Raw genomic sequence first — 14,935 nt, 5'->3', positions numbered from 1 at the left:
ACCCACAAAGGAGGCTAACTCTCCTACTCTTCAAAATAAAATACAAGAAAAAAATAGAGGCTAAGTAGAAACAAAATCAACAACACTGAATAAGAGGAAAAGACAATATAAAAAATAAACTACTCAGCAATTACTCTCCCCCAATGAGACAGCCCGCTTCCTCCCTCTACTCTCTCTTTTCTTGTCCATTTCACCAGCTTCTACCCCCCTCTACTGTCTCATCTCCACTCCAGTCATGAGATGCCAACAAAGTCTGAAGTGTCCACCGGTTCCAAAAAGCTCACTCCTCACTAGCATCCATCTCCAACCCATCGTCCAGTCCAATCCATGTCTGAAGAGTTGGCTTTGGGAATGGTTCCTGTCCTGGGTCAAAAGAAGGTCTGGGGGCCATGACCACTGGGGTCATCTAAGTCTGGTCTTTTTACAAGAATTTGGGGTCTACATCACACTGATCTGCTCCTTCAGGGATTTTCAGTGTGTTCCTTGTCAGGACACTCACTGGTTGTAGCTGGACACCGTCTAGTTCTTCTGGTCTCAGGCTGATATAGTCTCTGGTTCATGTGGCCCTTTCTGTCTCTTGGGCTCATAATTACCTTGTGTCCTTGGTGTTCATTCTCCTTTGATCCAGGTGGGTTGAGACCAGTTGATCCATCTTAGATGGCTGCTTGCTAGGGTTTTAAGACCCCAGATGCCACTCTTCAAAGTGGGATGCAGAATATTTTCTTAATAGATTTTATTATGCCAATTGATTTAGATGTCCCCTGAAATCATGGTCCCCAAACCCCTGCCCCTGCTACACTGCTCTTCAAAGCATTCAGTTTATTCAGGAAACGTCTTTGCTTTTGGTTTAGTCCAATTGTGCTGACCTCTCCTGTATTGTGTGTTGTCTTTTCCTTCACCTAAAGTAGTTCTTATCTACCATCTAATTAGTGAATACTCCCTTCCTTCCTCCCTCCTCTTGTAACCACAAAAGAATGTTTTCTTCTCTGTTTAAACTATTTCTCGAGTTCTTATAATAGTGGTCTTATACAATATTTGTCCTTTTGCAACTGACTAATTTCACTCAGCATAATGCCTTCCAGATTCCTTCATGTCATGAAATGTTTCACAGATTCAATGCTATTCTTTATCAATGTGTAGTATTCCATTGTGTAAATATACCACAATTTATTTACCCATTCATCCGTTGACGGGCACCTTGGTTGCTTCCCTCTTTTTGCTATTGTAAACAGTGCTGCAATAAACATGGGTTTGCATATATCTGTTCATGTAAAGGCTCTTATTTCTCTAGGATATATTCCAAGGAGTGGGATTGCTAGATCATATGATAGTTCTATCTAGGTTTTTAAGGAAGGGCCAAATCGATTTCCAAAGTGGTTGTACCATTTCACATTCCCACCAGCAGTGTGTAAATATTCCAATCTCTCCACAGCCTCTCCAACATTTATTATTTTGTGTTTTTTGGATTAACATCAGCCTTGTTGGAGTGAGATGAAATCTCATTGTAGTTTTCATGTGCTTTTTTCTAATGGCTAATGATCGTGAGCATTTCCTCATGTCTCTGTTAGCTACCTGAATGTCTTCTTGTGAAGTGTCTAGTCATATCTTTTGTCCATTTTTTTAATTGGGTTATTTGTCTTTTTGTAATTGAGTTTTGCAGTATTGTGTATATTTTAGAGGTCAGGCGCTGATCAGAAATGTCATAGCTAAAAACTTTTCTCCAGTCTGTAGGTAATCTTTTTACTCTTTTGGTGAAGTCTTTGAATGAGCATAGGTGTTTGATTTTTAGTAGCTCCCAGCTATCTAGTTTTTCTTCTGCATTCTTAATAATGTTTTGTACACTGTTTATGCCATGTATTAAGGCTCTTATTGTTGTCCCTATTTTTTCTTCAAGGATTTTTATAGTTTTAGATTTAGGTCTTTGATCCATTTGGAGCTCGTTTCAGTGTATGGAATGAGATATGGGTCTTGTTTCATTGTTTTGCAGGTGGATTTACAGCTATGCCAGCACCATGTGTTAAAAAGACTGTCTTTTTCCCCATTTAACTGACTTTGGGCCTTTGTCAAATTTCAGCTGCTCATAAGTGGATGGATTTATGTCTGGGTTCTCAGTTCTGTTCCATTGGTCTATGTGTCTGCTGTTGTACCAGAACCAGGCTGTTTTGACTACTGTGGCTGTATAATATGTTATAAAATTAGGTAGAGTAAGGTCTCCCACTTTGTTCTTCTTTTTCAGTAATGCTTTGCTTATCTGGGGCCTCTTTCCCTTTCATATGAAGTTGGTGATTTGTTTCTCCATCTCATTAAAAAATGTCATTGTAATTTGTATCGGAATTGCATTAAATCTATAGATCGTTTTTGGTAGAATAGACATTTTTATAATGTTAAGTCTTCCTATCCATGAGCAAAGTGTGTTTTTCCACTTACGTAGGTCTTTTTTGGTTTCTTGCAGAAGTGTTTTGTAGTTTTCTTTGTATAAGTCTTTTACATCTCTGGTAAGATTTATTCCTAAGTAGTTTATCTTCTTGGGGGCTACTGTAAATGGCATTGATTTGGTGATTCCCTCGTCGATGTTCTTTTTGTTGGTGTAGAGGATTCCAACTGATCTTTGTATGTTTATCTTGTATCTCAATACTCTACTGAACTCTTCTACTAGTTTCAGTAGTTTTCTTGAGGATTCCTTTAGGGTTTTCTGTGTATAAGATCATGTCATCTGCAAATAGAGATACTTTTACTTTTTCCTTGCCAATCTTGATACCTTTTGTTTCTTTGTCTAGCCTAATTGCTCTGGCTAGGACTTCCAGCACAATGTTGAATAAAAGTGGTGATAAAGGGCATCCTTGTCTGCTTCCCGATCACAAGGGGAATGCTTTCAAGCTCCCTCCATTTAGGATGATGTTGGCTATTGGCTTCGTATAAATGCCCTTTATTGTATTGAGGAGTTTTCCCCCTATTCCTATTTTGGTGAGAGTTTTTATCATGAATGGGTGCTGAACTTTGTCAAATGCCTTTTCTGCATCAATTGATAAAATCATCTGATTCTTGTCTTTTGTTTTCCTTATATGATGGATTACATTAATTGTTTTTCTAATGTTGAACCATCCCTGCCTACCTGGTATGAATCCCACTTGGTCATGGTGAATTATTTTTTTGAAATGTTGTTGAATTCTATTGGCTAGAATTTTGTTTAGGATTTTTGCATCTACGTCATGAGGGATATAAGTCTATAGTTTTCTTTTTTTGTGGTGTCTTTAGCTTGTTTTGGTATCAGGCATATGGTGGCTTCATAGAATGAGTTAGGTAGTATTCCATCATTTTCTATGCTCTGAAAAACCTTTAGTAGTAGTGGTGTTAACTCTTTCTGAAAGTTTGGTAGAACTCTGTAGTGAAGCCATCCGGTCCAGGGCTGTTTTTGTTGGGATTTTTTTGATTACCTTTTCAATCTCTTCTTTTGTTGTGGGTGTATTTAGTTGTTCTACCTCTGTTTGTGTTAGTTTAGGTAGGTACTGTGTTTCTAGGAATTCATCCATTTCTTCTAGGTTTTCAAATTTGTTAGAGTATAATTTTTCATTGTAATCTGATAAGATTCTTTTAATTTCAGTTGGGTCTGTTGTAATATCGCCCATCTCATTTCCTTTTCAGATTATTTGCTTCCTGAGAATCATCCCCCGTATGTCCCTATTCTCTACAGCGTACAGGAGGGTGGGCTCTGCAGATGGACCGTGGGCACCCAATGTTTTTGGTTATAAGGAGTGGGAGGTTCCATTTATCCTTGGAACACTCTCAAGGGTGGCCAGGTGACCTGAGTGGAGCCACCAGTCCTCAGGCCTCTGATGTGTGTAGGTGAGGATGTTGTTTAATAGGCAAAGCAAAGTGAAACATCAAACACCCACCGCTCCGACACATAGCTGAGACAGTTGGAGTCTGCCAACAAGGGCCTATTCTCCTGAAATAGGCCCATAGAGTTCCATGCAGATGGGAAAAGTACTCAAATTCCACTGACTATTTATGCCTGGACAAGAGCCACTTCTGTCCTGAGCTCCCCTGGTTGGTGGAGCTGGCAAATTATTTTTTCCTCCAATTGCAAATTTATTCCTTCTCCAAGTTCAGGAGGATGGCTCTAGGTGCTCAACAGGGCCTAGCCCACGCTCAGAGAAATCAAAAACTGAAGCCGGCTTGGGGAAGAGGGGGTGCAATAAAATATACACAAGTACTGCTATAGCTTTTGCCTACAGCGCCATTCTTGTCTGGTTCCGGAGGTGTGAGTATGCTGTGTGGCTGGCTGCTTCTCCCTGAGGAAACTGCGGCTAAAAGCTAGTGGTAGCCCATTGCCGCTACTCCTGGGAATGGCGGCTGATGGCTCCCCACAAGTCAGGTCTGGTAACTCCTCTCCGCTTCTGAACCGTCTCTTCCTCCCATTGCCTCTCATTCATTTTCTAAGCTTGCCTTTGATGTTCAGGGCCCCCGGCTTGTCTTAAATACTCATTTCACTTGTTTTTTACAGGACTTTGTTGTAAGAGGGCTCGCTGGAAGCATCTGTCTATTCTGCCAGCTTGGCTCCGCCTCTCCCATTCTCTTTTTTAATGATATTTTCAAAGGACTATCCCCCTTCCCCATACCACAGGCATGCAGTGGTAGATTGGAGCAGGAGTTCTGTTCAATTTTTTTTTTTTTTCTCTGATTACAGGTAATTTGAAGGTCGTGGTACTCTGTCTCCTGGAAATTTGAAAAGCCGTGATTTCTGTGTGGTTTTATTTTCTTTATTTATTGATTTTACAGATTTTGGAGAAAAGAATATTCAGAATTAGGTGACCCTCTTTGTTCTGTGAGACTACAGGTTTAGCTACTATGCTATTTGTTTAAATTCTTTTATATCCTTACTCTAAAATCTGTTTTATGCTCTTAACCAGTAAATTCTCAACAAATAAACAGTCTAAAATATTAACATGAGATGACTGTGTTCTCAACGTGTTTTATTGGACCCTTTCTGTGTCATAGATTTCATTAAAAAAAAAAAAAGTAGTTCATAACTGCTCAAAACAAATGCAAGTCTAACAATTATAACTCTGGACCAACTAAAAACATGTGAGAAGGAGGATCACTTTGTGTTTCACAATACAGGCTTTATGAAAAAAAAGTTTTTTTTTACTTAGTACATAGACACCCTCCAAGAAAATGGTTAAAGAACCTCAGCAGGCAAGTAGAAAATGTTGGAAGTCCTGGTTAGTACTATATGGAGGTGTTTTGCGGAAACCCTAGTGGCATAGTGGTTAAGAGCCATGGCTGCTAACCATAAAGGTTGACAGTTCAAATGTACCAGGAGCTCCTCGGGAACCATATGGGGCAGATGTACTCTGTCCTACAGAGTCACTATGAGTCGGAATTGACTTGACAGCAATGGGTTTAGTTTTTTTTTTTTTTTTGGAGTTGTTTTATCATAGTTCCTAGTAGATGATTTATGTCTCTATGTTCAATACCAATTTATCTCACAGATATGACATGACACCATCCACATTTTATTCTATTTATCTTCAGTAATATTTCTGTGAGTTTTGTATGGCAATTAAATTGGATCTAATTTAGATCTGACTTAGATATAAATTGAAAGTGGAGAAATTAAAAATCTCTATTTTATATTACTTAAAGACTAAAATAACACACACAAAAATAAATTGTATATATTTATTCACATATATTTATAATTACAAGCAAAATTTTAATAAATTGAATACTATAATATATAAAAAGATAGTATATAATGAACAAGTGGAGTTTATTCCAGGAATGAAAGGTTGATTTGACATTGGCAAATAAATTAATGTAATTTGCCATATCAACAAATTCATAAAACAAAAAAAAATATGATCTAAACAGATGCAGAACAATAAATTGACAAAAACACCCTTGGATTCCTGATAAAAACTTACCAAAACAGGATTAGAAGGGAACTGCCTCAACCTTGTAAAGGTCATCTACAAAATCCTACAGTTAAGATAAAATGTGAAGATAAAAAAGTGATTGTTTTTGCTCAAAAATAAGACTAGGAGTTCTACTTTCACTACTGTATTCAAGCTTGTATTGAATGTTCTAGTCACTGTGATCAGGCAAGAAAAAGAAATAAAAGGAATCCAGTTTTGAAAAGAAACAGGGAAAGCTGTCTTTTCTCATGGGTAATATAATCACCTATGTTGAAAATCAAATGGAAGCTACAGAAATGCTACTAGAGCTAATAAGTGAGTTTAAAAAGGTTGAAACATAGAAGATAAGTACAAAAATCAACTGTATATACACTTGCAATCAAAAATTGAAATAAAAAACATATAATCTATAATAGTATCAAATCAATGCAGTACTTAGCAAAACCTCATAAAAATGTAAAAGGCTACATATTATTAAAAATTCCATAATATTGCTGAGAAAAATTTGAGAATATTGAGGTAAAAGATATATACATTATTAAAGAGTCAGAAGACTCAGCATTGTTGATATGGCAATTCTTCCAACACAGATCTATAGATCTAATGCAATTCCAACTAAAATCCCAGAAGGTTTTTTTTTTTTGTTTGTTGATTGTCAACATAATTTTGAAATTCATATAGAATGCAAAATACAACAACAGCCAAAACAACTTAAAAATTAACAAAGCTGGAGGGTGATTACTACTAGACTTCAAGATTTTTATACAGCTTTTTTTTTTTTTCAGAGTATTCAGAACAGTGTGCTCTCCATGCAAAATGAGACAAACAGATCTATAAAACAAAATAGGGAGCACAGAAACAGATCCATATGTATATGGAAAATTGATTCTTGACAAAGGTGCATAGGCATTTAAGTGGAGTGAGGATAATATTTTTAACAAATGGCATGAGAAATATAGATATACAAAAAACAAGAACAAAAAAAGTCTTTGATTTACCCCTTACAACAAATAGGTCAAATAATTCAAAGTAAATCATGGATCTAAATGCACAATCTAACTATAAATCTTCTACAAGAAAACAAAGAAGAAAAAATTTGTGGCCTTGATTTAGCCAAAGCTTTCTTAGAAATGATGTGAAAAGCATGATTTATAAATGAACAAACTGATAAAGTGGACTTTGTCAAGATTTAAAACTTCTGCTCTTTGAAAGACACTGCTAAGAGAATGAAAAGACAAGCCTCAGACTGGGAGAAAATTTTTCAAAACATCTGCCTGATAAAGGACTTGTACACAGAATACACAAAAATGATCACAACTCAATAAGAAAGTAAAAATAATAAAACTGGCAACTTATTTGAACAGAAAAGTTACCAAGAAAGAGGTAAACATGGCAAATAAGCAAATAACTAGATATTCAAAAACATAACTCATTAGAGAAATGCAAATTAAATACACAATGAATGACTACTGCACACTTATTAGAACGGCTAAAAGTATAAAGATCATTCCAATGCTGGCCAAGATGTGGAGGAAGTGAGCTCTCAAACACTGCTAGTGGGAATATAAAATGGAACAATCCCTTGGGAAAACAGTTTGACAGGTTTTTAAAAATGTAAACATTCACCACCGTATGATCCAACCATTCTACTCCTAGAAAATTATTTTTATCCAAGAGAAAAGAAGATCTATGTCCAAACACAGTCTTGTGAGTGAATACACATAGTAACTTTACTAGTAATAACCACAAAATGGAAACAACCCAAATGTCTATCAAACAGGGAATGGATGAATTGTGTTCTACCCATAAAATGGAACGCTATTCACCAATAAGAAGAAATCAATTACTGATATACATAACAACACAAATCGATCTGAAAATAATTATGTTTGGCTAAAAAATCCAAACAAAAGATGTACAAACTGCATGGTTCTATATATATAAATTTTATATATATATATATATATACTCACAAAGCTTCAGAAAATGAAAATCTATGCTAACAAAATGCCACACAATGGTCAACCGTGTGGGTAGGAGCCAGACGAAAGTATTACTTGGGGTAACTGGGAGAATTTCTGGGGTGATGTATATGTTATCTACATTGATGAATGTGATGTGTGAGAGTTTCACAAGCGTAGGAGCCCTGGTGGCACAGTGGATAAAGTGCTTAGCTACAAACTGAAAGGTCCTGCTCCATGGGAGAAAGAAGTAGCAGTCTGCTTCCGGAAAGTTTACAGCCTTGGGAAGCCTAGGGGGCAGTTCTAATCTGTCCTATATGGTTGCTGTGAGTTGGAATCAACTTGACCAAAACAGGTTTGGATTTTTTTTTTTTTTTAGTATGTGTTGGAGAGGAAAAGGAGCAACGCAAACTCACATAAACTGCTGGTGAGATTATAAATTTTCCCAAGCAACTTGGAACAAAGAAGCCTCACTCTCATTTATGACCTGTCCTCGTAAGTGTCATCCCATAACTTTGGCCATATTCTATTGCTCACACAGATCAACCTTAACAGAATATGGATGATTATCATAAAAGGGTGTCCATAGCAGAATCAGGGACCAGTAGGGGCCATCTAGGAGGCTGAATATAGAAGCACAGCCTTGCCCACCAATTATATCTGTTCTTCCCACAGGCAAAATTCATTCATCCCCTTCTGCGGCCCCCAAAATTATCATCCTATTACATCATCAGCTCGAAGTTCAGAAACTCATGAGATCCAGGTGTGGATGAGGCTCATAATGTGTCATTCCTTAAGTTTATACAAATAAATAAACAATAAGCATTTATTATTTCTGGAGGACAGGAATCCTTAAACAGCTTAGAGGGAGGAATCTGGCTCAGGATCTCTTATTGCTGTCGGGAAGTCTGCTGGGCCATAGTCATCTGAAGGCTTCACTCTGGCTGGAGAGTCTGCTTCCAAGAAGGCTCACTCACATGGCTCCTGGCAAGAGGCCTCAGTTCCTAGTGGCTTTCCATAGGAGGCTTCCATCCTTATCACACAGTCCCCTACACAGGGTGTCTCACAACTTGGTAACTGCCTTCCCCCAGATCAAGAGATCTAGGAGAAAGTAAAGAGGCAGAATTCACACTTTCTTTTACAACCTAGCCTCAGAAGGAACATGCCATCATTTCTACTGTGTTCTATTGGTCATACAGATCCAACCTGATACCAAGTGAAAGGAAATTACATGAAGGCACAAACATCAGAAGGTGAGGAATATTGCTGAGATCTTGCAGCCTGGTTACTACAGACTGATAAACTAAGTCAAAACTGTTTTTTATACTGAAAAATGTGTAGGTCTGTTTACAACTGGCAAGAAATGACCCAGAAAAAGGAAAGGCAAAGTAGAGAATAGGATTGGTGATTTTATATGCTCATTTGTACATTTTGACAGAGGTTGGCAAGCTACAACCTATAGGTCAAATCTACCCTACCATCTGTTTTTGTAAATCAAGTGTTTTGAAACACAACCAAACCATTTATTTACATATTATCTATGACATCTTTAGCTAGGCAATGCCTGAACTGAGAAGTTGAAACAGAGACTAACCCATAAAGCTGAAAATGTTAACTATACAGCATTTGCTGAAAACATTTTAACCCTTGTGCTAAGGTATAAGGGGAAAAGATTCAAAACTATGGAAAAGGAAAAGGAGGTTTACGTGTTCCAAAGATTTCTCAGGGTTAGATAACTGAAAAGAATCATAAAGCTCAGTAGATCATAGCTGGCTGAGGCTTTCAATGAATAATAATAATAATAATGGGATACACAAGAGAATTTATGTAAGCAGTGGGGCTCCAAAAGGCATCCAGGAATAAGTTCCCAGGGTCTTTCTTATTTGTACAAAGACATATTTCAACTTTAGATTGAACTACTGATATCTGTGTGATAAAATATGATTTTAGGACAGCTCCCGCAGTTTCCTGAAAGCTTTACTCCATCCACGTCATTAAGGTCGACTCTACTTTGAGGGGGCAGCTCTTCCTCAGTCATCTTTGGAGTACCTTCCAACCTGGGGGACTCTACTTATAGTACAATATCAGACAGTGTTCCGCTGCTGCTACTCATAAGGTTTTCACCGGCCAATGCTTTTCAGAAGTAGACTGCTGGGTCCTTCTTCCTAGTCTGTCTTAGTCTGGAAGCTTAGCTGGAACCTGTGCTCCATGGGTGACCCTGCTGTACCTGAACACCCATGGCATAGCTTCCAGCATCACGGCAACAGGCAAGCCCCCACAGTACGATAAACTGACAGACACTTGTATTATTGACTATGCAAAGGCATTCGACTGTGTGGATCATAACAAATTATGGATAATGTTGCAAAGAATGGGAATTATAGAACACTTAATTGTGCTCATGAGGAACATTTACATTGATCAAGAGGCAGTTGTTCGGACAGAACAAGGGATACTGAATGATTTAAAGTCAGGGAAGGTGTGTGTCAGGGTTGTATTCTTTTGCCATAACTAGTCCATCTGTATGGTGAGCAAATAACACGAGAAGGTGGACGATATGAAGAAGAACAGGGCATCAGGATTGGAGGAAGACTCATAAACAAGCTGCGTTATACAGATGAAACAACCTTGCTTGCTGAAAGTGAAAAGGACTTGAAGTACTTACTAATGAAAATCAAAGACCACAGCCTTCAGTATGGATTGTACCTCAACATAAAGAAAACAAAAATCCTCACAACTGGACTAATGAACAATATCATGATAGATGGAGAAAAGATTGAAGTTGTCAAGGATTTCATTTTACTTGGTCCACAATCAACAGCCATGGAAGCAGCAGTCGGGAAATCAAAAGACACATTGCATTGGGTAAATCTGCTTCAAAGGACCTCTTTAAAGTGTTCAAAAGCAAAGATGTCACCTGCAAGACTAAGGTGCGCCTGACCCAAGCCGTGATATTTTCAATCACATCATATGCATATGAAAGCTGGACAATGGATAAGGAAGACCAAAGAAGAATTGACACCTTTGAATTGTGGTGTTGGCAAAGAATATTGAATATACCATGGACCGCCAAAAGAACGAACAAATCTGTCTGAGAAGTAGTACAACCAGAATGCTCCTTAGAAGTAATGATGGCGAGACCGTGTTGGACATGTTGTCAGGAGGGATCAGTCCCTGGAGAAGGACATCATGCTTGGCAGAGTACAGGGTCAGCGGAAAAGCGGAAGACCCTCAACAAGGTGGATTGACACAGTGGCTGCAACAATGAGCTCAAGCATAACAGCAATTATAAGGATGGTGCAGGACTGGGCAGTGTTTTATTCTGTTGTGCATATGGTCACTATGAGTTGGAACCGACCCACGACACCTAACAACAACAACCAGCAGTTTCCAACAGTCTTTCACGCCCATCTAGGCAGGTAGTGACGAGTGGATGTCTAACCAGTTGTCTCAAGTACAAACTATGCACACTATAAATTGGTTAGTTAGTCAGTCCACTGCCCTTGTATTGACCAGGAATAAGAGAACAATTTTTGGAATCCCTAAAGATAAGCAGAGAGCTGCCCCAGTCCATATAGGTCAAATAACTCCATCCTTTTCAGGTATACTATGTGAGATTGCAGATGTCATTATGGCGGAGCTAAGAATTAATAAACTAGAAAAAATGAATTTCTTGTCAGGGCATATGGGATTTAAATTATCAGCTATCTAATCAGGATTCAAAAGGCAGTGATTAAATTTAATAAGCTAAGAAATAAAAGTTACTTTTTTTAGGGGCATGTTGACAGCGGGTTTTTTGGTTGTTGTTGGTGTTATGAATTGAATTGTGGACCCCAAAAATATGCACTGTAAATTCTAACCTCTATGCCTATGGTTTTAATCCCATTTGAGAATGACTTTTCTTTGTTATGTTAATGAGACAGGATTAGTGTAAGGTATAGCCTGAGTCAATCCCTTTTGAGATCTAAAAGGTTAAACAAGCAAACTAGTAAGCAGAGATGGGGTAAGAAAGATAACAAGACACACACGGATTTGCAAGGAACCAGGAGGCAGAAGCTGAAGAAACAAGGGCCTTTCTCCAGAACTGACAGACAGAGAAAGCTTTCCTCTAGAGCTGGCATCCTGAATTTGGACTTCTATCACCTAAATTATGAAAAAATAAATTTCTCTCTGCTAAAGTCACTCACTTGTGGTATTTCTGTTAGAGCAGTACGAGGTAACTAAGACATTTGGTGTGGTAGGAAATATTCTAAGATGGTCCATAAGATTCCTGCTTCCTGGTATAAATGCCCTCTATAACCCACCCCACCTCGACTGAGCGTGGGACATTGAATATGATGGCATGTTACTCCTAGGATAAGATTACCTTACATTGCAAAGGTGAGAAAAATTTTCAGATACAATTAAGTTGATTTGGAGTTAATTAAAAGCCAGGCAAGACTGGGTGGGCCTTATCTAATCAGATGAACATTTTAAAAGAGAGTCTAGAGGTCAAAGATCCAAGAAATCAGAGATACTTTCCTTTTGCCTTTGAAGATGCAAGCAGCCATAATGTGAATTACCTGCAGAGAGCGGTAGCCACTAGTTGCAAGACTTCTCGGAAAATCTTTGTTTTTTGATTGATTGGAGAATAAGATCTCTAAAGCACATGCAAATGACTCTCTTACTGATGGGTAAGCATGAGGCGAGAAAGTTCTGGGCACCCTGGACGACTTGGATTCTCATTCCCCTTGTAAAATATGGAAGCAGTCATATTAGGAACACATATTTCCAAGTAATGGCAAAAAACTTCAATTGTTCTTCAGAATTTAGAGTATTAAGGAAAAGAGACAAAATCGGTTTTGCTCTGAAGCTGGATAACACACGTGAGGAAACTGTCATCTACCGTATAGCAATGGAACTTTCAGCTCTAAGCAAATACGTATATATATATACACACACACCCGGGAAGAGCTAACAGAAAGCATTGAAAATATTTTTACTCTTAGAAAGGTGAAGACGGGCTTTCCCAATTTAGTTATGTCATATGAAGCATTGAAATGAGGTTGATATATATTATGTGGTGTTTTAAGTTTTACTTACATTTGTGCAGAGATAATGTGTAAAAAAAGCTGCATGAACCTATGAAACTACAGTACATTTAACAATAAACACATAGAATAAAATCTAAATATTCATAACATTGTTTATCTTGGTGCTTGAAAAATTCAAGTACAGGCACAGAAATTTAATCAATTTTAAATATGTGGATTCAAATATGTACAAATTGTATAATAAGACAAAATATTGAAAAATTTATAGAACTAAGAAGTAGATAATTAGTAACAATATAAGAGATAAAAGGTAAACCTGAACCCGCATTGTTCCCCAACCCCAAGAAACACTTAATAAGCTATTGCTTACAGATAAAACCATGTTTCTCCGCACACTCTTCATCCAAAATACTATCACTAACATACAACATGCAGTTCTGTTGATTTAGAGGCGGAAACAATGGAAATCTGTAATGAAGACAAAAATGTTAGCATCTGGGAAACGGGTATGGAAATGCTCAGGTGCGATGATGTTTCAGATTAATGATAGAACTCTCAGAAGCATTTAGATGAGATATTAACATACGGAATCATTCTTTGTTTTTAAACTATGGTTTTCAGTTTTCAGATTACATTGTTGCACAAATCTTAATTAAAAAAAAAATCCCTCTAAAATAAATAGTATTGGGACTAGAGATTTTTTGTTATTGTTCTTCTCTTTACTGTTAATCATTTTGATGCATAATATACTTTTATTTTGTTTAAAAATGCATTACCTGACTTAGTCTAGAGAAACAAATCAGAGCTTATAATTCACCATTGTATTATGTGGAAATACATGTTTATGAATGAAAATAACATTTAAAGTTTACAAACATACTGAAGATAAACCCAGAATATTTGAAACATTGGGAGCATGTTGAGAATTTAAGCTCCACCAGAATAAAGAAAGGAAGGCATATCCTGCTGTATCTGGACTGCCGGGACTGCTGAGTCAGCGCTCCTGTGTATGTGAGGATGTGAGGATGTGTGCCTGTATGGGCACGTCTAAGTGTTTGCACCAAGGAAAAATGGAAAAAAAAGTCAAAAGTTATCTTATGGGCCCAGAACACTAAAGTTCATGTGACCTGAGCATGAACTTGAATTTTCTGGATTGGCCTGCAATTGTATTCTGCTACACTATTCTCTTTCTGCAACCTCACGCCCTGGGCATGCGATTACTGCAGTGCTCCTGGGTGTTACCTGCACTGATGTGATCTAAGCATAAACTCAGAAAGAGTAGAAAAGGCAGCACCAGGCTGCCAGAAACTTACAGATCCCGGGAGAGAGCAGAGCCATCCTCCCACAGCCACGCACCACGTCTTTCATTGTAATAAAGGAGTCCAATCCAGTAATAACGTCCATCGGAGATCCTAAAGCTCTGTTTGGAAACAGAGACAAACACTGTAATCTAATTTAAATGTCCTCACGGAACAGTGTATTTTTAAGAAAGTTAATGTCAGAGCATCAGAATCAGCCTATCAATCGCACAAACTGAATTCATTATTGACTTCTAATTTAGAAGGTACAGCTCTGTGGCTCATATTACTCATTTAACACACCCATTCATTTATGGAGGAAAAATACCACAAAATCTCACTGAAGGTCTAAAAACATTGTTATAAAAATATAGAAAACATTACCTATTCTGTGAGTTAGAGTTCTCCTGAACATCCCTGTACAGGGGATCCGAAATCCCCATCTCAAAGCCTGTAAAATCAACACTATCTCGAGGGATAAATCTCCTGGGTATGACCTACTCAGCCTTTATTCAGCTCAGCCTCTGCATACATCTAGGGCAATTTATACTTTTTCTGTGTTGTTGTTAGCTGCTGTCCATTTGTTTCCAACAAAACACTGCCCAATCCTGGGCCACCTTCACAATCATTGTTAAGCTTGAGTCCATTGTTGCAGCCACTGTGTCAATCCATCTCCCTGAGGGTCTTCCTCTTTTTAGCTCACCCTCTACTTTACCAAGCATAAT

The 14,935-nt window shown here is 37.8% G+C and overlaps 2 protein-coding genes across 3 annotated transcripts in view; both read right to left on the bottom strand.

Annotated features, from left to right (window-relative positions):
• Positions 1–14,935, bottom strand: part of LOC126076250 (natural killer cells antigen CD94-like) — a 204,283-nt gene that overhangs the window by 41,387 nt on the left and 147,961 nt on the right. The window lies entirely within an intron of this gene.
• The window catches only part of LOC126075170 (natural killer cells antigen CD94-like), a 103,902-nt gene continuing 101,025 nt past the window's right edge, over positions 12,059–14,935 (bottom strand). For both annotated transcript variants that reach the window (XM_049882448.1, XM_049882449.1), the window contains 3 exons: positions 14,226–14,332; positions 13,283–13,380; positions 12,059–12,608 (listed from right to left, as the gene is read on the bottom strand). In XM_049882448.1, the coding sequence (XP_049738405.1) occupies positions 12,601–12,608; positions 13,283–13,380; positions 14,226–14,332 (213 nt within the window). In that variant the 3' untranslated portion in view covers positions 12,059–12,600. The remainder of the gene's footprint in view (positions 12,609–13,282; positions 13,381–14,225; positions 14,333–14,935) is intronic.

Source organism: Elephas maximus, chromosome 4, assembly GCF_024166365.1.
Source record: "Elephas maximus indicus isolate mEleMax1 chromosome 4, mEleMax1 primary haplotype, whole genome shotgun sequence".
In the NCBI taxonomy this organism is placed as follows: Eukaryota; Metazoa; Chordata; class Mammalia; order Proboscidea; family Elephantidae; genus Elephas; species Elephas maximus.
This window is presented reverse-complemented; position numbering and strand designations above follow the sequence as displayed.